The sequence below is a fragment of the Cydia splendana genome, chromosome 7 (assembly GCF_910591565.1).
Source record: "Cydia splendana chromosome 7, ilCydSple1.2, whole genome shotgun sequence".
Lineage (NCBI taxonomy): Eukaryota > Metazoa > Arthropoda > Insecta > Lepidoptera > Tortricidae > Cydia > Cydia splendana.
In genome coordinates this window covers 19,740,730-19,766,259 of record NC_085966.1, presented here as the reverse complement: position 1 = coordinate 19,766,259, position 25,530 = coordinate 19,740,730, and the positions used below count along the sequence as shown (strand labels likewise).

Here is a 25,530-nt window from a genome sequence, read left to right as displayed (position 1 = left end):
ATAGAATATATACCACTATTATGCTAGCTACCTATAGGTATTATCATCACCAGTGCATCAGTTGCACGTACACGTGGTTAGAGAATGCATTTTACCCGTAAGCATATCGGAACAGTGCATCGTGGGCAAATAAACTCAAAGGGAGAGCGGCAACTGCCCTCACGAACTGTGAACCGAAAGGAACTACAGGGCGATTCCAGTTCTGATTTCGTAGTTTATTGCAACGATTACAAGCTTGTATTTAGTTTTACTTGCCCGTGGTGTGTTTGTTTGTATGACTGTATTTAATTAAATCATGCAAGTTTATTTAACCTAATTTTGTCGTGCTCAATTTAGATTATAATTCAATATCAGATATTATTAGGTAGCAAATTTGATTATGGAGCCGTGATGTGGCTTGTAGGCTATTATTATTAACCTGACAAAACAAGACAATGTAAAATGTGTTTAGGACCGCTAGAGCCAGACAATTTGAATAAAATATTATTAGTCTTAAATATTATTAGTTTCAAAATAATAAGTTAATCAAATCTTCCTACCGATATTTATATTCCGTATTTTAAGCCATTGAAAGAAAAAATGGCAACAATTTATGACAATACTGATTTTGACAGCTTTCATTTATCATCATGTCGACCTTTGATTTTTGAACGATGACGATTTCCATTGGTCACGGTAATAAATGTAATAATTTCAAACCAAAATTCTTGTAATTAAAGAAATTTAATCGACAGATAGAGGTCTTGGTGAAAGTTTCACTTAATTGGATTTCTTAAAGTTAACACGTAAAGTGATTTGTAATTTTTTGATATGATATATAATTGTAATTTCATTAGTATAATAAGAGCTAAATAAATATTGTTTTTTTTTTACATTGTGAATTAAATATGCTAGTGTCCAGTAGAATTGACACATGAGACAATGATGTTCTCGCTTGATTAAATTGTTTAATTTAATTTTAGTTTTGGACACTTGGAGACCTTATACATCTCTAAGTATTTATTTATATATTTTATTTTTATTTTTGATTGTACATACCTATATTTTTAATGTTTCTGACACTTAGAGACCTTTACATTTCTAAGTCAACTTAGGCTAGTAATTATGTGAAGCTATACTGTCTTTTTATGTAACATACGAGCACAAAATGCCGAAGTGGACGTATGAAAAACAACTTTTTTAACTTATCTCCTGAAACAGGCGCCTAAATTTCGTTGAAACGTAAGAATATGTGTGATTTCCCGAGGTGTTAAAAAACATAGCGGAATTGCGCCGCCGGAGCACCAAAGTTGCCACGGCGCGTGCCCCGGCTAAACACACGTCTGGGCATTTGTTCCACGAAGATTGCTGTTAAATAATGGAGAAACTAAGAAAACGTATTATTACCTGCAAACGAGTACAAGTGTTACATGCTATTATTGGGTCAAACAGATCACTGTGTTATGTCTTTCCTGTAGACATACACAAGAGTTAAGGGCTATAAAGGTTAATTTTCTTATTTAACCCTTATCCACGTGAAAAGGTCCTCCTTTTGTTTAGAGAACTATGATAAAATCATTGCTTACATGCCCACAAGCTGTTAACTATTGCCCACAGGAGAGAAAAATGTACTGTTCGCGATAACACACTAGTTTTCTCTCCTGTGGGCAATAGTTAACAGCTTGTGGGCATGTAAGTAATGATTTTATCATAGTTCTTTAAATAAAAGGAGGACCTTTTCACGTGGATAAGGGTTAAATAAGAAAATTAACCTTTATAGCCCTTAACTCTTGTGTATGTCTACAGGAAAGACATAACACAGTGATCTGTTTGACCCTATTATAATTGTTTTACGCACTAAATTTACACTTTAAATTTAATGGGGTGTAACATGAAAAGCTTGGTTGGAAAGAAAAGGTTAGTGGAAAGTTGTTATGAAAGGCTCCCGTATGGAACCTTTCCGACCACAGATCGACAACGAGGCGCAGGCTACACTCACTCGCTCACTGCACTCACTTAAAGGATGACTCACGCTAGACCGGACCGGGCCCGGGCCGAGGCGTACGACACGTCATTTTTTATGACTGCTGATCAGTGATCACGTGGTGCTTTCCATAGAAAACGAAGCGCCGGAAGCTCCGGCCCGGTCTAGCGTGAGTCATCCTTAACCTTTATCGCCTTGCCTGCCGTGTTCGAATATTGAACTATAAATTATACCTAGTTGTGAATCGCTTGTGGTGACTACATGCCGTAGTAAAAGTGTTAAGATGAAATTTATTTGCTCCCCTGACCTTATCAAGTCCAAGTTGAAGCCAATACGAGTAGATAAGTGGTTCGATTTAATAGTATGTGTAACCGTAGGACCATTTAAAATTCTGATTTTGAAATAAATACGAAATAGTTATATTGATTACATGTATAGGTAAGTAGTTATCCACACGCGAGCATATTATTAGTGCATGTCAGCAATAAAAACTAGATCGTCGAGATCAGAGGGCCTCCCGCGAGCCACGTTCGACGTGTTGCCTTCCTGTCACACTTACGTACTAATTTACAAGTGCGACAGAGAAGCAACACGTCGAATGTGGTTCGCGGTAGACCCTCTGTCGTCGTCTATCACTGTCCGAAGCAGAACAGTAGCCGTAAGAATTGTATCGAGCAATGATTGCACGTCGAACCTAACAAAAAAGACGGAAATGGTCATTACGTGTCACTTTTAAATGACTAGCCTCTTCCTGCTACTTCATATATATTTTAACCAATTATCTGTCCATGGCAGAAGACCTCAAACGCCTCAAATAAGTATGCCACCCTTGGCAGTAGTTATATTTTTGAGGCGTTTGGGGTCGAAACGCTAGGGCCGTGGGGGCCAAGCGCGCGCCGTATATACAGGGCCTTAGCGGAGCGCCTTATAGATGCCGCAGGGGACCAGAGGGCTGGCCAGTATTATGCTCAACGCGTTAGTATTGCCATACAACGTGGCAATGCGGCCAGCCTTCTGGGCACACTGCCCATCGGCAGTGACTTGGGGGACGTTTTTTATTTATAGGCGTTTTATTTTAAGTTTATTTAGTTTAGAAATATTTGTATTGTTATTTTTAAGCTAATTTAATGTTTTATATTTATTTAATAGTGTTGTAATTTTAACTCTTTATTCCATTAGTGGATGAATTTCATTTGTATTGCATGCAAACTATTTATAGGTATCCAAAAGATCAAGAATTGCTGCAATCCAATAAAAAATTCCAGAATTGTGTAACAGTCACCTGCACTTTTCGCCCCACCTTACGTCGCTGAGGTCATCCTAATGCTTACACGGTTATAAATGGTAAATATATGCGTGTCAACATTCTTGCGCATTCTCATTTCTCCGTGTCAAAGTTTACACATCGAATTTGTCGAATATGCGTATATTATTAAATCTAGACTGTCTTACGAAACTTTCGTCTGGCCTAGATTTTATCTACTTCTACGGTCCAAGTCGATATTTGCACCGTACGGGAAATTCTGTGGGGAACCGCAAACGGCCTGCGTACCTAGGTGCTTAAGGAAAATTATTACGCGTTGTGCTTAACTTGAATTGCATGAACTATGTGTGGGGCTACGTCAAAATAATGCTTATAAAGGAAATTACGTCACGCAGGTATATTTTCATTAATTTCCTGCTTGTATGTTGAATACGTCGATGATTTAGTAAAATGGTAGTTTGATAGTTTGGATACTCAAACGTAGAGCTAAAACATCTAATTGGAAACAGCCTGTAGGTGTCTGCATTATTTCTGAACATTTAAGTTGATATTTACAATAGCTGTGAAGACACAACAACCGTGACTACCGCGAGCAATGCTAGAGGAGATGAGCTGAAAGTTCCAGAAAGTTACATAGATATAACAAAACTCAGCACTTAGAAATGTCCGTCAACATCAAGTTTGAAGTAGGTATTCAATAAAGTACGGCTACCTACTTGAGATTTAAAATAGTGAATGTAGGTAATAAGGTAAACGTACTGGTGCTCGACGCAGTCCCAGTACATGTCATCTTGAAACTTAAGTCATTGTCAATAGAGGTGACAGCAAGGTGTCATCTATTGGGCATTAGCATGTCGAGCACTAGTACGTTTACTTTATAGTCGTAGCAATCAAATAACAATGAAAAAAACATCTTCTATTATGTCCCATAAAAAATCTCTATAAATAGAAAACCAAAGCTCACAAAAAAAAAATCAAAGCTAAATATGGAGTTAAAATTCAAACTTTTAAACACAATTTCGTAAAAATAATAGGTATCTATAAGAAGAGAGCACGATAAAAGACATGAGACATGACATGATAAAAGACACAAAATATACCGGGTGTGGCCTGTAACATGAGCAAAAAATTAAACTGTAGGCTGTACTCCTCATACTGACCAACATTTGTTCAGCAACTTTTAAAAATAACTTGTGGTTTGATTTTTAATACACTTTAAAGTTTATTCTAGGACGCAATGTATTGCGAATTTTGTTATGTTTAAGACGTGACAAGCAACGTCAATCACAATGATATGGCGTGGCGATGGCGTCCATTGAAGATAATATTTATTTTGTATGAAAGATAGGGACTCATACTTCATAATTTTTAAAAGTTGTTGAACAAAAGTGTCACCATTTGAGGAGTACAATCTACGTTTTAATTCTTTGCTCGTATTACAGGCCACACCCGGTATATGACATAGTTAATTACAGATATAGTAATGTAGGCACGTGGTTAAAAATACCTACATAGGTAAACATCAAATTATGAAATACCAGCGTAAATAATAGTAATTTAAATTGAGCGGCTTGCAATCATTGCATGTCTTTGTGGTTCCGCGGACTTGAAGTGCATAGAAAGCAACATTTTCAACCAAATGTTTACCGAGCTCGGCCCACTTTATGACTCATAAAGTCTCCTAAGCATGTGTAGAAAATGCTTCCTCTTGCGTTTTCCATTTTGCGGTGGTTTACGCATAAAACGAAACGAACCACTTGGGATTACGTATTTTGATACTTACATCGCCTTTGCCACGCGCAAGAAGACGTAAGTAGGTGCCTAATGCCTACTTCATTCCGTTAGTAGGGATTTTTATGCGATACCTATTAGGTACTACAATTAATTAATTGAGTTACAAGCCAAACCAATTGATGATGATGACATAGTTTCTGTCTTGTACTCCAATTCAGAATTAATATTATCTGTCTCGCTAGAACCGTGTATTTACTATGTCGTGACAATTCTTCAGAAATTGAAAATGGCGTGTTATAGCGTGTGATACGAAGGTCTTCCACTCCTAAAACATTTGGAGTGACGTGTGATATCTAATCAGCACACTGTATAATTATACCTGCTCTTACACATGGAAATGTTGTTTAATATTAATGAATTCTACAAAACATGACAACTAGTAATTAGCATAAAATTTTGAATATATGTAAATAGTATGAAATGCAACAACTGACCGTCTAGATTAGATATAGATAGATAATGTTAATCCAAGAAATAGGATCAAGGTTAATGTGGCAACATGTCATAAAACTAAATTAATGTCCTCTCTAGTTAGCTACTATGAAATTGATAAGTATTTCGTTACAATATGTGCATGCGTGCTTGCGCAAAGATAGGAACGTGCCTTGTTAGGTACCGTAATAAAGAATTATTCTCATTTCAGTGATAGATAATGGTATAGGAGTAGAGCGTGTCAGAGGCTCCGGGCGGTCGTTGCTCTGATAATTGGAGGCACTAGAGCTTTGGCCGCGTTGCACAATACATGGCGCCTCGCGTAATCTTCCGTCATCCCATCGATGTGGTCTATAATATGAATGTAACCATAAACAATTCCTTTGATCAATGCACCTAATCATCGCATGGGGTCGCAGTTTGACGCGACGAGAGATGACCATAACAGCGTTTGTCTATGTTGCACCAAACCTGAGTTCCAATAGGTACTACCAGGGTTCAGCATCAGCTATCTTGGGTAATGCTCTACCATGTGATCATCATGACGAATCGGGTGTCCAAAACAGCGCGTGCCTATGTTGCAACAAACCTGAGTTCCGCTAGGTACAACCAGGGTTCAGCATCAGCTCTATCTTGGGTACTACTCTCCTAAGTGCTCATCGAGACGAGTCCGATGACCAAAACAGCGTGTCACGAATAAAATTATTTCTCCCTCTCCCTCTCCCTCTCCCTCCCCCTCCTCCTCAAAAATTCGGAAAAAATTGAATTTTATTTTCACTATTTCGACCATAACTTTTTTTGTTTTTGACTTTCTCGAATAATTATTTTTGCACCTTACAGCTTTCGTGATTATGCGTTTTTTGAGCCTATTTTTTAATATCATATCTTCACAACTTTCCGAGATATAAGGGGATCGCACTTTTTCGTGAAATCGGACCCTATACTGGAGCGAACGAAAAGACATTTCCAATGTCAAAAAGTCATCGCATTGTTTACGCAAATATAAAATTGAATGCAAATAAAATTTAAGAGAATCGTATTCGAGTTTGCTAGGTTGCGTGATGAAGAGCAATTAATTTGAACATGTGTCCTTACACGTCCTTCTTTACAGGGGGGGAATTTCGATTGCGGGATAATTTCAACTAATCGAGAAGTTCCATATACATTATTAATTAGAGTCACACACAACACATCTTTTTTGCCATCTGGACATATCGTCTAGTTAATAATGTAAAACATGGAAGATATTTCGATTAGTTGAAATTTTCCCGCAGTCGAAATGGCCCCCCCTGCACCTTATAGGTATCTATGCGACAAATTTAAGGTGGTTAATAAATAATAACAATTAACATAGATATGACGACCGGTCTGGCCTAGTGGGTAGTGACCCCGCCTGCGAATCCGATGGCGCTGGGTTCGAATCCCGGTAAGGGCATTTATTTGTGTGATGAACACAGATATTTGTTCCTGAGTCATGGTTGTTTTCTATGTATAAGTATGTATTTATCTATATAAGTATGTTTATATCGTCGCCTAGTACCCATAGTACAAGCTATTGCTAAGTTTGGGGCTAGGTCGATCTGTGTAAGATGTCCCCAATTTTTTTTTATATGGATGGGTACATGGAAATAGAACACATTATAGGTAACGTAATGACTAAGATATTATCAAAAAATACCGGAAGCGGCGGCTGTTCCGTCGCTAACACAAAATTAAAACAAAAAACAAATCCGACCACGCAGTTTGGAATGTTGTTTTTTTATTACTGACCGGGTTTCTACCGTTAACCAATAAATAATGGGTCAAATTGCATCATAGTACGTAGTATATATCAAAAGCCGTTGAAATTTTATCAAAAATTACCCGTTTTCATTGCAATTCATTGTAAGTTGAATAATAAATGAAGAAGAAAGCTGATTGAGTAGTTTAACTGCTAACAACCGCTAACAATTCTCAATAAATAATAATTAAATATTATGCTGCTGTGCTCTACATAATATTTAATTATTACCGATAACGAGTCAAAACTATAATCAGCAACTTAAAGCTTCATTAAACTAGTTAACATACTGGTTACATACTAATTACCGCGTGTGAAGTCATTACATTACATGCTCACAGTATAAGTGACTATGATTACTGATTAGTGTCAGTTTACAAGCCGTCTTCAGTCGGCAGTCAAAGGCTCAACAAATCAACTATTCATACAAACCACGATCGGATATCTCTGTCAATATAGCCCGATTGTTCAGATAAATCGAATCGTGCGCACTGCACGCAAAATCCCTTTGATCTTATGAAGTGTTTGTTAACCATTGAAAGCAATTTGCTTTCTTTGTCAACTTACGCAATTTGGTTGTGTGTTGAAAAATTATTATATTTGAATAACTATTTGTTGAAGTCGTTATTGAAGTAGTGACAGGTGATTATGAACAACATAAAATTTAACAAGTAGCCGTCAAAAACGTTATTTTATAACCGACTTTTGTGTACTATACTTTGGATCGTTAGAATACTCAAGTGACAAGCTCATATTCAGCTATAATTTATGATTTTATTTTCATGGCTTCATATGATTAAATTATCGTAATACTTTAAGTATGTTGATCTTGCTAAAGGCTGCCATTTGTATTGTTTTCATCTAACTCAATACAATAAAGATTAGTAAATTAATAAGGTATGAAAGTTCGTTATAGTTGTATTGCAGTTATTAATGACCAGCGAGGTAATTAGGAGAATTGCCATCCGACTTACTGACATTTCTATTTATGAAAATTTCAGTGGAAATTTGACTAACAGCTCTATTGAAAATTGGGACAAACAGACAAGTACAGAAACAGATAAGGGATATAAATTCCTAAAGTACCGTAAAATGGGGTGAATAGGGATTACGAGGGCAGTTGGGTTATGAATGGGGTGAGGTAGGATGACAGAGGGGTGAGTTGGTTTTTACAGGCTACTGCTACGTAAATTATATATTCTAATAACAAATCAAGCTATTATAATGTTCATAATCCCAAAGTGTCGATCCAACAATTTTTAAAACTCACCTTAGTTGGAAATCCCTCGTCACCCCAACTACGGGGTGAGCTGGTATTTCCTACTATTTCGTGTTTATCTCTAAAGTTATTATTATTATTAATTCTTTATTTCAGATAAATTTCATCCATAGAATTGTTAGTTTGGCTTATGACTACGTTAATTACTTAACTTAACTACTACTACATTAAATAACTATTTAATTATTATTAGATCAACCCAAAATTTCAAGAAGGTACAATCCACCCTCTCTGCTATGACCTTAAGTATACTGTTGTGACTGCCCCGCACCCGACACAACAGAGACGCTATTCGTTTATGCCGTTATGAAATGAAACAACAAATTATCATTGACAAACTAAAATTCATACATCCGGAACACTTTTTTTTGTATATACAGTGGAAACTGGATAAGTGGAATCGCAAGGGACCGGCTGTTTAGTTCCGCTTATCCAGGTTTTCCATTTATCCAGTTTTCCACTTAACCAGGTTCAAATAAAACGTTTTCTCACTTACAGAGGCTCTCGCTAACAGAGGTTGTGGATGCTAGTAATGTCGCTTATAGAGGTCACGTATGGTATGATCAAGACTTAAATAAGCATCTTTTATTAAATATGTATGTAGATATGTATGTATTAACAAAAATAGGTATGTAATCCTGACTTAAAAAAAGCAATACTGTAAATAATCCACAGTACCTACTCGTATACAATTTTCAAAATTACAAAAACAAAATCACTCCTAATATTTATTTATGCAAGAGAAACCAGTATGGTTAAATAAATCAATGTACCGATTGTACTTTAATGCAAAAAAACTGAACGATGTGTGATCTCATACAAAATACGTAGTTAAAACACGAACCATAATGTTAACGAAACAAACTACCCTCCTTGTGACGGTTTATTAAAAATACAAATTTTATAACGCCGAGCTATTCCACTCATAGAGGTTTCGGAGACGGCTGCTTCCAGTTACAGAGGTAAAAATAAGAAATTTTCGAAAAAATGGATTTCGCTTATAGAGGTCCCAAAATTCCACTTATAGAGGTAATTCGTTGCCAAGGGACTGGAACCGAGAACTTGGGTCCACTTAAAGAGGTTTTCCACTAACCCAGGTTCCACTTATCCAGTTTCCACTGTAAATCAATGTGCCACATATAAAAATAAACTTTTATCCAGGTTTGAACTTCGATTTCGTCCCTACTCACCCCATTTTACGGTACTACTTACTAATTGATGTTGGCTCGAACAGCCAAGTCAAAAACAAAAGACCGAAAACAAACTTGAAGATGTGAGTGTGGCATCGGTTGCATGAGAGCGGTCGTGGGTCAGCCTCACGATTTCAAACTGGTATCCCTTGCTTACTTAGTAGGCATACTACTTATAATAAGAAATAGCTGCGGAGCCATTTCTATTACGTAGATGTTTGCACTTTGACTTTATAGACGAGTAGATACGTGGAGAAAATACCACAGTGTGTGCATTAAACACTAATTGCATATTAGGTACTAAGTATACCTACTGTATGTATTTGAATTTAATTCTTTACACAGGGGTTACTTTCGAAAGTTATCTGAAAATTATCGCTTTTTAGCGATAAGACCGCCTGGTGTAAGCTTATATTTCGCTTTCTGTGTATTTTTTAACTTTATGGTGCACAGTAATGAATATTTACCTACTTACTTATTTTATTCATGTCATTGCTACTTAACTGCTTGCAAATTAACGAATCAAAGTCATACAGTCAATACTGCGGCTAGACCAAAGGCACTAGAAGATAAATTCTATCAAAATCAAGAGAGACTTTTTAATGGAATACCTCTCAAAACCCACAAAAAGACAGAACATCTGATTATGGGTAAAAAGGTCGATTGCAGATAAAAACAACAAAAAAAAGTCATATAGGAATTTATTGACCATCTTTTTATTGTAGTAGTAGGTATTGATTTACATGCAAAAAACGGTCATAAGCCGCGCGATTTGTTTGTCCGTTGTGCGTCCACAATTTCGTTATGCAACCAATTTACCCATGATGATGCAAAGAAGTAGAAGTATCATTTATTAAGTTATTAAAATGACTTTTTTTTATGTCAGGCACTATTGAAATGTGTGGTCAAGTTATTAATTCTTAGATAGGTACCTACTAAGTAACTGTAAGTCAGGATCCGTAATTTACTAGCCTACTATTTTAAGTAAATGTAAGAGACAACTACTTATTAAAGTCACATCCCGTTTTTTTTGAAAGATTATTGTTCGTCACATATTATATTGTATTTGTATTAGTAATAATTTATTACTACCACAACTTGAATGAAAAAGAATTATAGAACTCCGGAGCACTTTATTAGCCGATAGGTGCGATTGTAACGGTACTTTGATAAATAAACCAAATTCCATAAAGGTTAATGTCATACAATAGTCGTGCCGCGCCGGCAACAATGCACTGCAGGTACATAATTCAACTCTTACACGATCAAATAATACTTCTATTTGGCTAACCAGAGTGCTAATTGGACTATTTAAACCGTTTACAACGCAATGTTGCGAAAACGTATGAGGTATTTTGTCACAGTCCAAAAGACCTTTAACAAGTTTGTTATCTGAGAGTATCCTTTTGGCTATCTAGGATCTCAGTTAGCCATCTTCGTACTCGTTATATACAAAATTTCCTTATGTCATAATGAGGTAACCATAGCGTTTGCTGGAAAGCGGGCGTGGCGTGGACTGTCGTAATGTTTACATTTTCATCTGAACTTCTTGAGCTTGCGTAAAGGATGTTCGCTCCGGGGGTCATTTCTCGAATGTGCTAATGAAGCGTTGGATTCAGACCAGAAACGTATTGATTATGGGTAGAAAGATTCTAAATTTGGCAGAGTGATGTTCGTTGTAAATATTTGCAACATTGTTGACCAATCGAGCGCGAAGCGTCTGCGTTTCAGCTGGGGCAAAAATGGTACCTCCTCACCTCCTACAGATCACATATCTCAACCGATCTCGTGAAATTTTGAGAGCAGGTTTGATAATTCAAATTATATATATGGATTTCGTTGTCTTTTCTGTTTTTTTTTTATGGCGGAGCCATGGGGGTGAGTGCTAAGCTCACAGAGCTACTAGGTTTTATTACTTGTAGGTAATATTAAATCTAAATGTGTATTTTACTGTCCAATTTTATTCTCAGCTGCAACATGTATGTCAACTGCATCTACATATAATCGGTCTACGCCTAAGGGCATAAGTCGTCGTCATCTCATATAGCACACGCCCCCGGCAATGCCCTCCGCCCTCGCGATTATGTATACATTTTAATTGCGTCGAAGGCCGAATGTAACGATGTCACCGGGTCATTCTACTATTACGGTGGTTTATAATTAAGTACATTAAATCAACGTTTCTCAACCAAATAAACTTCAAAAACTATGCATCTAAATCTAAGTTGTAGTTTTAGATGATCATGATGGTTTTTCATGATTTCAGGTGACCATATTCATTCAAAACAGCCATTAAGATCGAGATAATAGGATAGTCGTACGATTGCTACTGCACGTATAACCGCAACTCATCAATCAGTCTGTGCGTAGCGTACCTACTGCTATACATAGCCAAGATATGTGCCTATAGCAGTAGGTACGCTACTATGGCATATTAATGGAGCCACCCTTCTATGGGCAATTATGAGAAATAATACTTTTTTTTCATATTTTACATATTTTAAATAGTATGAAAATAGTAGTCTCGGATATATAACATTTTTACTAGACTCGACTTACAATGCGCGACGGGTCACAGCATTTGCAGGCTGCGAAGCAGGACGGTTATAATCGGGTCAAACAGATCACTGTGTTATGTCTTTCCTGTAGACATACACAAGAGTTAAGGGCTATAAAGGTTAATTTTCTTATTTAACCCTTATCCACGTGAAAAGGTCCTCCCTTTATTGAAAGAACTATGATAAAATCATTACTTACATGCCCACAAGCTGTTAACTATTGCCCACAGGAGAGAAAACTAGTGTGTTATCGCGAACAGTACATTTTTCTCTCCTGTGGGCAATAGTTAACAGCTTGTGGGCATGTAAGCAATGATTTTATCATAGTTCTGTAAATAAAAGGAGGACCTTTTCACGTGGATAAGGGTTAAATAAGAAAATTAACCTTTATAGCCCTTAACTCTTGTGTATGTCTACAGGAAAGACATAACACAGTGATCTGTTTGACCCTTCATACGCCTTGTTCCGAGCGTGAGGGTCAAGTGGGACATTCACATCCTATTATTTCTTATAACTCTTAATGTTTCATTCCGGTTTTGAAAGCGTTGCTGTACAGCATTGCAGCAGCAGGAAACAGGACCGGGTAAACCGGGTTATCAATCTCCTTGTTAAAATTAGAGATGAAGTTGAATATTTGAATCGCGACAGCGGCACAAATAGAAATTGGTAGTTTCATCGCCCGTTTCCCAATGCTACAACGCTGCTACAGTTACAATCGGAATGTAAGCGCAGACCGTGTATGTCACTATCAATGGAGCCAACCATTTAGAAAAGTCTACCCCAATTCGCTGGGCGGAGAGATTGTGTCACTTGTGTAGGTTAAATAATACGGCACGTCGTGGGTGCGTCCACACATTATATCGATACTGACATTTACCAGCGTATCGCGCGGTGAAAGCGTCGCCTGCGACCAATGCGACCATCGCTTTTGCAATGGACACTTCTTCTATAATTATGTGTACGAATGTACCTATGGATAACTATTGCGATATATTTTAATAATAATCGTAAAGAAAGGGCAGGCATCGATATAATTTAATTTTTTCGTCTATGCGACGAGGTAGTTGATTCCTATATGTGTGTAATCTTATAATCTTATTGTACCTGCATGTACTATAAACGCAAATAAATAAATTATAAGTGATTATTTTGTATCAAGCATAATTAAATATAGCAGATAGATATTTGCTATATCTGTGCAGTTCAGAGATATAGCTTTGGTATTTATAGATATACATAGTAGGTTTATAGTTTAGTATTTAGAACTGCTAAATTTTTTATTTCATTGCCCACATATACAAATATAAGCATTAATTAATTAATTCATATATTTTTATAATGGATCACTAACTTAATTGAGGTCAAATATCTAACTACACAATTTCGATCGGTTACGGAGACCCTCGACAGGAGAGAAAATGACCATACAAATATTTCAGTATTATTATCACTGCATCTCGCTCTCAGGACCATTTCTTTTAAGTAAGTAGTTGAAAGATTAATTAACCTTAAAGAGTTTCTCATAACTACTCCGATACATGATGGTTGGCGATAACCCCGCGATCCTAAACGCTTTGTAAAAGCCCGCGCCACCGTGTCAGTCTAGTCATTCCTACTGCTTAAGCTTCCAGTATAATAACTTTGGTTATGGATCGATTTTGTACCGGACATAGGAAAATGTTTAAGACTATCAACATCAATATGTTATTGTAGATAGTAACGTGGGTACTTACTACGAGTTAGCGAAGTCTCAGGCCCATAATTATGATTTTCAGAGCTTTGACGTCAGCTTAACGTCAGCGGGTGTTATCGACGAGATACTGCAATTGTTACTTTTTTAACTACCCGCCATTGATGCAATCACGTCGAAAACTGCAACAACATAATTATGCGCACAACTGACATGGTGAGACCAGATTATAGTAGATATTAAATAGTTGCCTTATTCATATTATGCATGGAGCCAATATCTGGCTCAAAGTATGTACACTGATGATGTGGAACGCACCGGATGGACAGACTTTATTATGGTCGTATATCTTTGTGCACATAATTGTTATAGCTCTCGCTCGAAGCCACACTTAACTGGTCCACCTGGGACACTAATTCCGGTTAGCTATCCGAATAGCAGCTCAAGCACTCAGACAATAGACCGCTCATAAAGCACCGCAAATAACTTTCCTGACCCTTTCGCTGCCGGGAAAGTATTGGCAATCGCGCTTGACATTTCATCACACTGATCACTATCCCATTAACAGTAGACGCTTCGACAACATTAAATGTGCTGACTCATTTGGCTTTGAATAAAAGTGCGATGAATGAATGACCAATTAATTGATTAACTTTCTTTGTTGCGGCTCATCGTTCACTTGTTCATTATTTAAATGAAGAAAATGTCTCGCCGGATTTGAAATTAAGTACCATAACAATAGTCAGTGGAAAAGATTTTGAACATAATAAGGAACCCGTATAAAAAATAATTACATATTTGCATTTTCTTATTGTAAATATATTAGGACTAGGTCTCATGGTTTTGTGCCTGTATTCTACTCTGTCTCTGACCATCAGTCGTTTTTGATAATCACTTTTATACCGGGTTTCGATTAACCGCGCAGCACTTGTATTAGGCATATATTGACGTCTAACCCATGGACGCTAAAATTGACTAGTTGTGCACTTTTTTATTCAGGTACCTACCTACTTAACTATTCTTCTATGAGAAAAGATATAAACTTTACGCTCGATAAATAAACGAAGAGATTATATTCTTCCTCGCCGTATCCGGAAGCCAGAGTAGGGTAATGAGGTGTAGATGCGTTACGAATGCGTTAGTATACACCCACTGTGACTGTTATGAGTTTATGACAGTGACGAGTCGAAAGGTCGTGAATGTATTCCTATAGTTGAGTATATTTGACCGCGGCCCAGTGTTGACGTCCTATTTCATATAAGTAACAATAGACTATCGTAATTTTTAGTGGCTTAAAGGGGCCCACTGGTTTTTTGTTAGTTTGATTTTTCTCCAGCAAACAATAGTACATTTAATTTCACAAGTAATGACATACTTTCCGCACTAGCATCGAAATGTACTATTATGGAAATTAATTTGGAATTATAAAAGAAATGGAAATGTTATTGGTCATGTATACCAATTAAGAATCAAACGAGTAGTATTTAATTTTAGCGTGAAAATAAAATAAAAAAGATTAGGTTTGGTAACATTGTTTGGCAAAAAAGGTAAGTAGGTAGCAAAAAAGGTAAGTAGGTAGCTAGGTAGAGCAAGCAAGTCAAAGCAATTTCCGTCAGTAGAAAAGAGCGGCAAATGTAAAAAATGTAGGCGCTGATTGTCTCATAGAAAATTTGAATTTCGCGCCTTTTCTACTGAAAAACTTGTATAATATACACCGTGTTTTTTTTGATTTCCGTTAATTTCAAGGGTGCATTCCTGAGCTTAAATCAAGTAACTTTCTCAAAGACACCGATGTTCTAATTAAGTCCATTTCGGAGATAATCCATAATTTATTTTTTTCCTATAAGGCCTCTACAAGCGTGTACACTTGCCTTAGGGCCGGCTTACATTTTAGAATGAGTTCATACATTTGCTACTAAACTTAAGTACAATCTCGGTCGATTGATGTACGAAATGACATTGATATGTCACAGATTTCAATTGTTTGGTTGAGTTAAATGTAATGCCCGTGTTACAACAACGCTATATGCTACATTTAATTACTTTTTAAACAAAAAAAAAACAAAAAAGAAAACAAAAAAAAATATTTTTTTTGAAAATTAACTATGCCATTTAGTTCTTATAAACGTACTTAACTATACCCCGAAGTTAACGGAATTCAATAAAAACACGGTGTATAACTGCATGTATTGTATGTATAACTGCATAAGGCTGGGCGATTTTTCATTTGCAGGAAAGTTCCACGGACTGATCCATTCGATATGTACATAAGTACCTAAGTGCGATATTTCTATTACATATAAACTGGGAGTCTATATACAGCGAAAATCGAAATTACGTCATCTGCCTTTCTATCAATCTTGCATATTTGAGCGATATATAATGAAATTTCGATTTTCGTATTTCGTGGTAGACTCTCTGGTCCGCTGGAGTTGAACATTCGTCTGAGTTTGATAAGCGATAAGAATAGCTACAGCAACTGCCCATGTGCGTCGTACGCGCGCCAACAATACCTCTAACCACCCGAAGTTGATAAATGACCCGCACCGTCGCTCCCCAGAGCTAGAGAAATCTCACATTATTAATGATGCTCGGAACTGTCCTATAAAACCTTGGAGATTATTAAATTAATTATTGTCCACTGATGACTTGACCCATTTACGAAATTATTACAATATCTAAAACACGAGATCTGACACGGGTAACTAGTGAGATAATGGAAATTGTCATACGTTCGCATTAACGCGCAGGCAGTCTCATCAGTTGTGTAACGCCCCGCAAGAAAATGCCTATTGTTTCACATTACAAGAACAATGTAACCGAACACATCTAAAAACATTAAGATCGTGGAAACGTGGAAGTAGGTAGCTAGCATAATCGCGACACGCCAACGCAAATGGATTGCCGACTTACCGACATAACTCTTTCCTATGGCACACTGTCCTATAAAATATGACAATGACATGCGTGTATTGCGTGCCTTATATCCCGAAATCCCCGCCCAGATGTATCTGTATCTAATTTATGTTTTTTTTTTGTTTCCAGGTGCCGGCTTTCTTGCTCGTCGCGCTATTTGCAATAGCGACAGCACAGGACCCCACAACAGACGCTATAAATGACAACATAATCGGAATAAAACCATCCGTGCGCCTCGACCCCTACATCAGAAAAGCTTTGCTTAAAGCTCTCACCGAATTAGAAGAGAACAATAATGTCACCACCGACGTCGATGATATCACAACGGATGACTCTACCGACGGTACTTCTACTTCTGAATCGGAATTATTACAAACTGGAGACGTTACGGAAAATTCACCTACTCAAAATCCAGAAAATATACAAATACATTCCTTCATAGTCAACGGACAATCGGCGTTTGCAAATAGCACAAATGTAACACCTACTTTTATAGACCACAACTTTTCAATTTTAAGGACGACCGCAGGAAACGTCGAAAATCAAGTGACCGCTACACTTCCGACCCAATCGCCACAAAATGAAATATTCCAAACAAGAGAATCAGGCTTAAGCTTGCAGCACGTTAGAAGTGTACAAGAAACGTCGACATCAGAAAATACAATTACTAGTACCAGCACATTAAACTCTAGACCCACGACCCCAACAACGACAACGACGACGACAACAACGACAACCACAACCACGACACCCAAACCCACGCACAACCAGGACGGAGAGAACATTGAAGACGTCAACAAACGGGACGTCCAAGTTTTCCAAGCACCCTTAGTTGCGGCCTTTACAGTTCATCAAGATGCTCAAGGATTACCTAAAAAAGTTGTACCTATTTTCCAGCAACAAAATATCGGTAACAACGTTACGCCACTAGCGAGCACCACACTCACCACGGGCATCCCGGAGCCGCAAATTGTTCCGCAACCGACACCCAACCAAATAGATCCAAACTTTTACATAAACCAACAACTGGCATTACAAAGACAGCTTGAAGAAAAACAGCAAATCCTCGAAGAACAGTTGCGTCAGTTACAAATCCAACAAAGACAACAGGAGGAAGCGCTGAGAAAGCAGCAGTTCCTTTTCAAGCAAAAGCAGCAATTGCAACAGGCACAAAGTCAGCAGCAAATTGTACTAGAACAGCAACGCATTCAAGCTGTCAACCCTGAGATTAACTTCCATCAAGGATTGCCTAAACCAAATCCACCGAACCAGTTCTTCAATCAGAACCAGGGTCTCCGACCACAGAGTTCTCAAGTGTCGATCCAAGCCAGCGTGCCGTTAGAACAGGTGAACAACGTAAATCTCCAGCAGCAGTTGCCGAACAGGGAAGCTGTCGACTTTCTTTTACATTTACGTAACAATCAACCTGAACAGTTTCCGCTACAGGAAAACCATGTCCCAATCGGAATAACCAACTTTTTACAGCCTAATTTCCAGCAAGGCAACAATTTCAATCAAATCAGGCCCGATGACCAATTTAGACAAAAAGGAAACCGAGTATTTCGCCAGGAAAGTGGTGTAGGCAACTTCGGCATTAATAACTTTCAACAGCAGCAACAGTTTAATAGATTCAACTCGTTTAACTTTGCTCCTAATAACCGTTTTGTGCCACTTACGAGGCAAAATCAATTTAACCCACACGATATTGAACTGAAACAACTTCTATTTCAAACTGGTCTGAATGCCAGAAGTCCTGAAGATTTGAATATCGTGTCTAAAGTTTTATCACTCAATCACGGAGTCCCAATCAACAATAATGTTTCAAACAGGCTCTCTTTTGATAGTAGAAGGCAAGTGAGAGCGTAACTTGAATTTATCTTAATATGTTTTAGACACTCTTATGCGCTTAAGCCTTGAACTGCGCAAGAAATAGTTCATCTGGTCAGTGACTGCGTAAGGTGCTTAGGGTGATTTCGAAAACTTCTGTTTTGAGCTGATTGCTCTGAAAATTGTTATTCGATTTACGTTCTGTTGGTTTGATCAAATCACTACCCTATCCCTCCATATCCTAAATTACGAATTGTTATTTAGGTGAAGCCGACATTCTGCATTACTTATATCCCGTTCGGTATTAGGTAATCCAAAGCACCTTGGGTTTAATTCTTTACTTAGGGATATTTAACATAATTTTGATAGCTTTAAATAAAACTATGGTCAATCCGTAATTTTCAATACGTATTTACTTGCCACTGCTAGATTCCGGACTGTCCCTGCCTATTCCTTACAGACAGACAGACCAAAGATCTGAACAAATCCGTCGCTTGGGACTCTATGAGTAAAAGTAGGTACCTATTATAGTTCCGGACTAAGATAAAAAGAATGAGATCCATTTTGAGACCGCATATCAAAATGTTCTACATTGTAAGGCACTTTTGTTTGATTTATCTACTGCAATAGAGAGAATAATCTGCCTAGAACTTTATAATTTTCATTGTTCTAAATAGCCCACGTGATAGTTTTTTTAACATCCATAAAAAAAATTACAGTCTTGATTCATACTCAATTAATGACGTTTAGTTTGTAGAAACAACTATTTATTGTATTTTATAGTATTTGCGAACTGCCATAAGTAGTACTTACCTACAGTAGTGTTATTCAGAATTAGCTAGACTAGCTTAGAATTCTAGGTACCCAAGTACCTACTTCTATATATTATATTTTTACAAAATAAGGAAATCTTAATTACATAAATATATCGGTATATATTCTAGATAATTCTGAAAACAACTGTAAATCATTATTTTTAAACTGTTAATTAGAAATAAATAAAAAGTATATGACCACTAAACTCTTAAGTAGTAGGGGGAAGCGGGGCAGCTTGGTACACCTTTTTTTGAAATTGATTTTAGGCCGCAAAATGTACTCAAAATACATTCTTTTTGTACTTAGTCGATGACAAATTTACTAAGGTACACAAAGTATGTCTTTTTTTGTTAAATTTATGGCCAGTAAAAGAGATATATGGATTTTAACAAAAAATGGGATTTGTTCAATTGTGCCCCACTTGCAGGGCACTTTGATATATTACATGGGACACTTTGATACATCATTTTGGGGTACTTTGGCACGTGAATCAAAGTGCCCCGTAAGTGTTTCAAACTGCCCCGCAGAGCACACGTTACAGATAAATTCAGTTAGCTGACCACTAGTAAACTTTTAAACAGTATAAAACGTCTATTAAGTGCGGTGCTATTAGACCATACTATAGTTATTAAGCAGGTGCACTAAAACAACAAAAAAAAATAGCTTTTAATGAAATCAGTGTCAGTTTTTGACAAAAAGCTACTTGAGTTGTTTTAACTTTTCTTTGTCAATTTTCTTTCTTCTTGTACGTTCGCCTTGTATTCACTAAAAAAATAATTGTATTTTTTTTCTTAACATAAAAACTGGCAGGGGCACTTAGATACACTAGAGGGGCACTTTGATATGTTCAAAGCTGCCCCAAACTTTATTGTACCAAAGTACCCCAATGGTCAAATAAATGAAAAATATTATTTTTTAAATATACTATCAAGTATTACTTTAAAATAATAAGTTAACTTTATTACTGAATAAACGTACTTAGCGCTCATTATAATGTTCATCCGATAAAGTCTAAAATTTCGCACCACAACTCGATAAAAAAATCATAATTTATTTACGATGCAACCGCGGAAAAACGTTTTCACGCACCAAGCCACAACGGCTGGCAGGAGACTAGAGATGTACCGAAGCTGGTACCTCACTCACACATACAAAGCCACGTTTTAGCATTGTAGAAGGCCAACATAAGTTTTTAGTTAAGGAATTAGTGTGGGTGTTCAAAACTGCCCCTTGTGCCTATCTACCCCGCTTCCCCTATGTATTTCACTTAATGACAAAATAATGAATAGCGCGAAGCACCGTCTCAGTAGGTACCTCCCTTCTCTGCGTAGGTATTTCATGAAATATTTAGATGAACAACATTATGTATTGTGATGTCTGAAAATAAATTGCCTGCTGTAACCTAGTGGTCATATAAACAAATAAAATATCATTAATGTTGTGAATTGTTTGTATCTACAGTTATAAGAATGTAAATAAATGTATAAGAAAATATCTTGTTTTTTTTTTACCCGGTTAAACACGTTTCTAATAGTAATAAACCTACCTGACTACGCTAGGAGATCCTATTCCGTGTTCGAATAAAAATTGGGAATAATGTAAACAAACGTTATTTTGACATTCGGTATTTTTATTTCAAATTCTGTAAAATGATTTCGTTTAAATATTAGGTTAGGTACGTAATATGTCGAAAGTTAGAAATGTCTGTCTTGTACAGTCGACGACAAATATATGTTTACATTTTTCGCCTTATTACAAAGGAATAAGGTGCAAAAGTGTAAACATATATTTGACGTCGACTTTACCTATACATATATTATTTTTCCCACTTTCTACTGAATGCCATTAGGTATGCCTAGAAATATGTAGTACACCATATCTCGGGGGTAGGTAATACAAACCTCATGCATTACCTACCGGTATTTATCTATAAGTACCTATACTTACGTAAGTACTTGTAGATGAATATTTTTACATCGAGACGGAATACTCATTTTATACAAACGCAAATATCGCTAATAGTTTACCTACTTGTAGAAATATAGAAATAGTAGATTGTACAACAAGGGCATAAAGTGACCCATTTTTACCCGAGGCAATTTTTAGGGTTCCGTACCCAAAGGGTAAAACGGGACCCTATTACTAAGACTTCGCTGTCCGTCCGTCCGTCCGTCCGTCCGTCCGTCCGTCCGTCCGTCCGTCTGTCACCAGGCTGTATCTCACGAACCGTGATAGTTAGACAGTTGAAATTTTCACAGATGATGTATTTCTGTTGCCGCTATAACAACAAATACTAAAAACAGAATAAAATAAAGATTTAAATGGGGCTCCCATACAACAAACGTGATTTTTGACCAAAGTTAAGCAACGTCGGGAGTGGTCAGTATTTGGATGGGTGACCGTTTTTTTTTTGCTTTTTTTTAGTTTTTTTTTTTGCATTATGGTACGGAACCCTTCGTGCGCGAGTCCGACTCGCCCTTGCCCGGTTTTTTTGGTCTGAGCGAAGCGAAGACCAAAATAGTAGACGAGGGTAAAAATGGACATTTATGCCCTTGTTGTACACTCTGCTTTTCACTTCGATTGCGAGGAAAATATACAAAAAATCAAATATTTTAGGTTATTTTAACGTATTTATTCAAGACTAAAGAAAATTGTTCTTGGGCCGGTCGGAGGCGCGGGGCACGCCGATCGGGAGAGCGCCGGTCGGGGGCGCTCCGGTAGGGCTGGCAGTTTGTATGGCAGAATTTGGACTTTATTGCTAAGTCAATAAGGGTCGTAATAGATGATTTTACTTTATGCTCTAGAGCATAAAATGCGATTTTATGTCGTCTACGCACGACATAAAGGTGCACTTTTTGAGCATGAGAAGTGAAAATTTGATTAACCACCGGAAACGGAATGTGGTTAAAACAAGATTTTGTTTAATCAAGGTAAGTACCTACCTATCAAAATTTATACATAATATAAGCAAAAAAAATATTACCTGCTGAATATTATAGCGACGAATCGCATCCAGTATGATAACCGCCTAAAGCCCTAAAAGCTATCAATTTGCATTCACACAACACTGCCATCTATTAGAATGACGAATAAACGAAATTCGCAACTTTTTATGTTTGTCACTAGATGGCACTACGGCCCTTTTCGTCAATGCTTTATTTAATAAGTAATAACTTTTAAAGAAATTGATTTATTTAAATAATGGAAATAATATAAAACTACTAGATGAAAACCCGGCTTCGCTCGGGTAAAATAAATAATAGTAATAGGTAATACTCATTTTGAATTAAGTAATTATTTACTTTTAGACTTCATACCTTCATTAAGGCGGTTACAAACCTATCTCATCTCAGAAAACTTTAAATCCGTAACATACAATCATAACTCGAAAAATTTACTATTCCGATAATTATATCTAGAAACAAATATGTAATTAAAAAAACCTAATCCGCTTTTCTGGTAGCAGTTCGGTTCTGTAAGGATCACATTTCTAACCTGACCCACTTTTCTGGTCGCAGATCGGTTCTGTGAAGGCCGCATTTATAACCTAGCCCACTTTCCAATCTCAAAAGAGGGAACCCTTTTGTACCTACCCTTCATGGCACTAAAGTGAAAGTATGGAAATTATCACTACTATTTCATTCTTTAATATTAATGCCTATCCGTTAATATTAAATTCGTTTACAAAAAAAAACTGAATAAGTGCGAGTCGGACTCACCCATCAAGAACGGAACACTTTTTAATATTTGTTGTTATAGCGGCAACAGAAATACATCATGTGTGAAAATTTCAACTGTCTAGCTATCACGGTTCATGAGATACAGCCTGGTGACAGAGGGACAGTGGAGTAAACTGAAATAAAGGTTCCGTCACACCGGCGCGATTTCAGAGCCGGGCCTGAGCGTTTTATATGAAAAAGCGGCGCGCCCCGCTCACGCGCCGCACGCGAAACGCGCCTGTGTGACGGAGCCTGAAATGTCAAACCGGGCAAGTGCTCGCGCACGAAGGGTTCCATACTTTTTAGTATTTGTTGTTATAGCGGTAACAGAAATACATCATCTGTGAAAATTTCAACTGCCTAGGCCTATCACGGTTCATGAGATACAGCCTGGTGACAGACAGACAGACAGACAGACAGACGGACAATGAAGTAAAACTGAAATAAATGTCATATACCTACTAAGAAAAACCGGCCAAGTGTGAGTCGGAATCGCTAATAGGTTCCCGTTTTTTAGTTACCCTTCAGGTACGGAATCCTAGTATGAGTGTAATAGATTTGTAACCGGTCAGCAATGTGAGTCCCTTGGAGAAGCAGAGGTCTAGTCTAAACCCCCACTTACCATCGGCATTAACAGCCTTGTATTCTTGTTTGCCACCAACATGTCATATTAAAACATATTAATAAAAATTTACTCGGTCAACAATGTGAGTCCCTTGGAGAAGCAGAGGTCTAATCTAAACTCCCACTTACCATCGGCATTAACAGCCTTGTATTCTTGTTTGCCACCAACATGTCATATTAAAACATATTAATAAAAATTTACTCGGTCAACAATGTGAGTCCCTTGGAGAATCAGAGGTCTAGTCTAAACTCCCACTTACCATCGGCATTAACAGCCTTGTATGAGTTGTATGCTTGTTTGCCACCAACATGCCATGTTAAAACATATTAATAAAAATTTACTCGGTCAGCAATGTGAGTCCCTTGGAGAAGCAGAGGTCTAGTCTAAACTCCCACTTACCATCGGCATTAACAGCCTTGTATGCTTGTTTGCCACCAACATGTCATATTAAAACATATTAATAAAAATTTACTCGGTCAGCAATGTGAGTCCCTTGGAGAAGCAGAGGTCTAGTCTAAACTCCCACTTACCATTGGCATTAACAGCCTTGTATGCTTGTTTGCCACCAACATGTCATATTAAAACATATTAATAAAAATTTACTCGGTCAGCAATGTGAGTCCCTTGGAGAAGCAGAGGTCTAGTCTAAACTCCCACTTACCATCGGCATTAACAGCCTTGTATGCTTGTTTGCCACCAACATGTCATATTAAAACATATTAATAAAAATTTACTCATTTCATCAGTCATATCCAGCCTAGCATTGCATTGGCCCCGCTTAAATATTTCTTTAATTTGTTTTTAGTATTTGTTGTTATAGCGGCAACAGAAATACATCATTTGTGAAAATTGAAACTGTCTAGTTAATCTAGTTATCACGGTTCATGAGATCTTGAGATACAGCCTGGTGACAGACAGACGGACAGCAGAGTCTTAATATTTAATAGGGTCCCGTTTTTACCCTATGGGTACGCAACCCTAAAAAGTGACCAAGGCCTCCAGTGCCCTAGGCTGGAATCAAAGCAGCGTCCTCTGCTATTGCAGCAGGTGCCTGTGCCATTCTGCCACCGGGCCACCCACGGCGGCATAGGTCGAATTTTTCCAAGGATACTTATGCACTACTTACTGAAGGTTTATGGAGCCTCGCCATCCCTAAGCCTAAATTAAATATTTTCTGAAAATAATTTGTTTTGATCTAATAACATATTGGAGTCCTCGTAATAGGGGTCCCGTTTTTACCCTTTGGCTACAGAACCCTAAAAATCAACCTTGTTTTGGTACTATGTACTATGCTTCACTATGACTCTGAAATTTTAGCAGGAATTAATATTTTTTTTTGTTGTCACCTGTCAAATTAGAATAGAATAGAATAGCCTTTATTGACCAAAAAATTAAATTTCAGCACATATTACATTTAAATAAATTCACATTTCATTTATATCAATTAGTTTCAATATTTTTTCCTTAGTAACTTTATTAAATAATTTTTATGTCATTGCTTTTTAATAATTATTTCAGTCTGCCTTCTTGGCATAGGCCTCCCCCAGCTCTCTCCACAGCTCTCTATCCCTTGCCGTCCCTATCCAATTAGGTCCCGCATGCTTCTTTATGTCATCCGACCACCTCATTATTGGTCTCCCTTCTCTCCTTTTTCCATCTCTAGGATACCATTCCGCT

At 37.2% G+C, this 25,530-nt stretch overlaps 1 protein-coding gene across 1 annotated transcript in view; it reads left to right on the top strand.

Annotated features, from left to right (window-relative positions):
• The window catches only part of LOC134792364 (putative uncharacterized protein DDB_G0271606), a 38,946-nt gene extending 20,117 nt beyond the window's left edge, over positions 1-18,829 (top strand). Inside the window, exon 2 of the mRNA XM_063763644.1 lies at positions 16,996-18,829. Within this exon, the coding sequence (XP_063619714.1) occupies positions 16,996-18,732 (1,737 nt within the window). The 3' untranslated portion in view covers positions 18,733-18,829. The remainder of the gene's footprint in view (positions 1-16,995) is intronic.
• Positions 18,830-25,530: the final 6,701 nt, after the last annotated feature.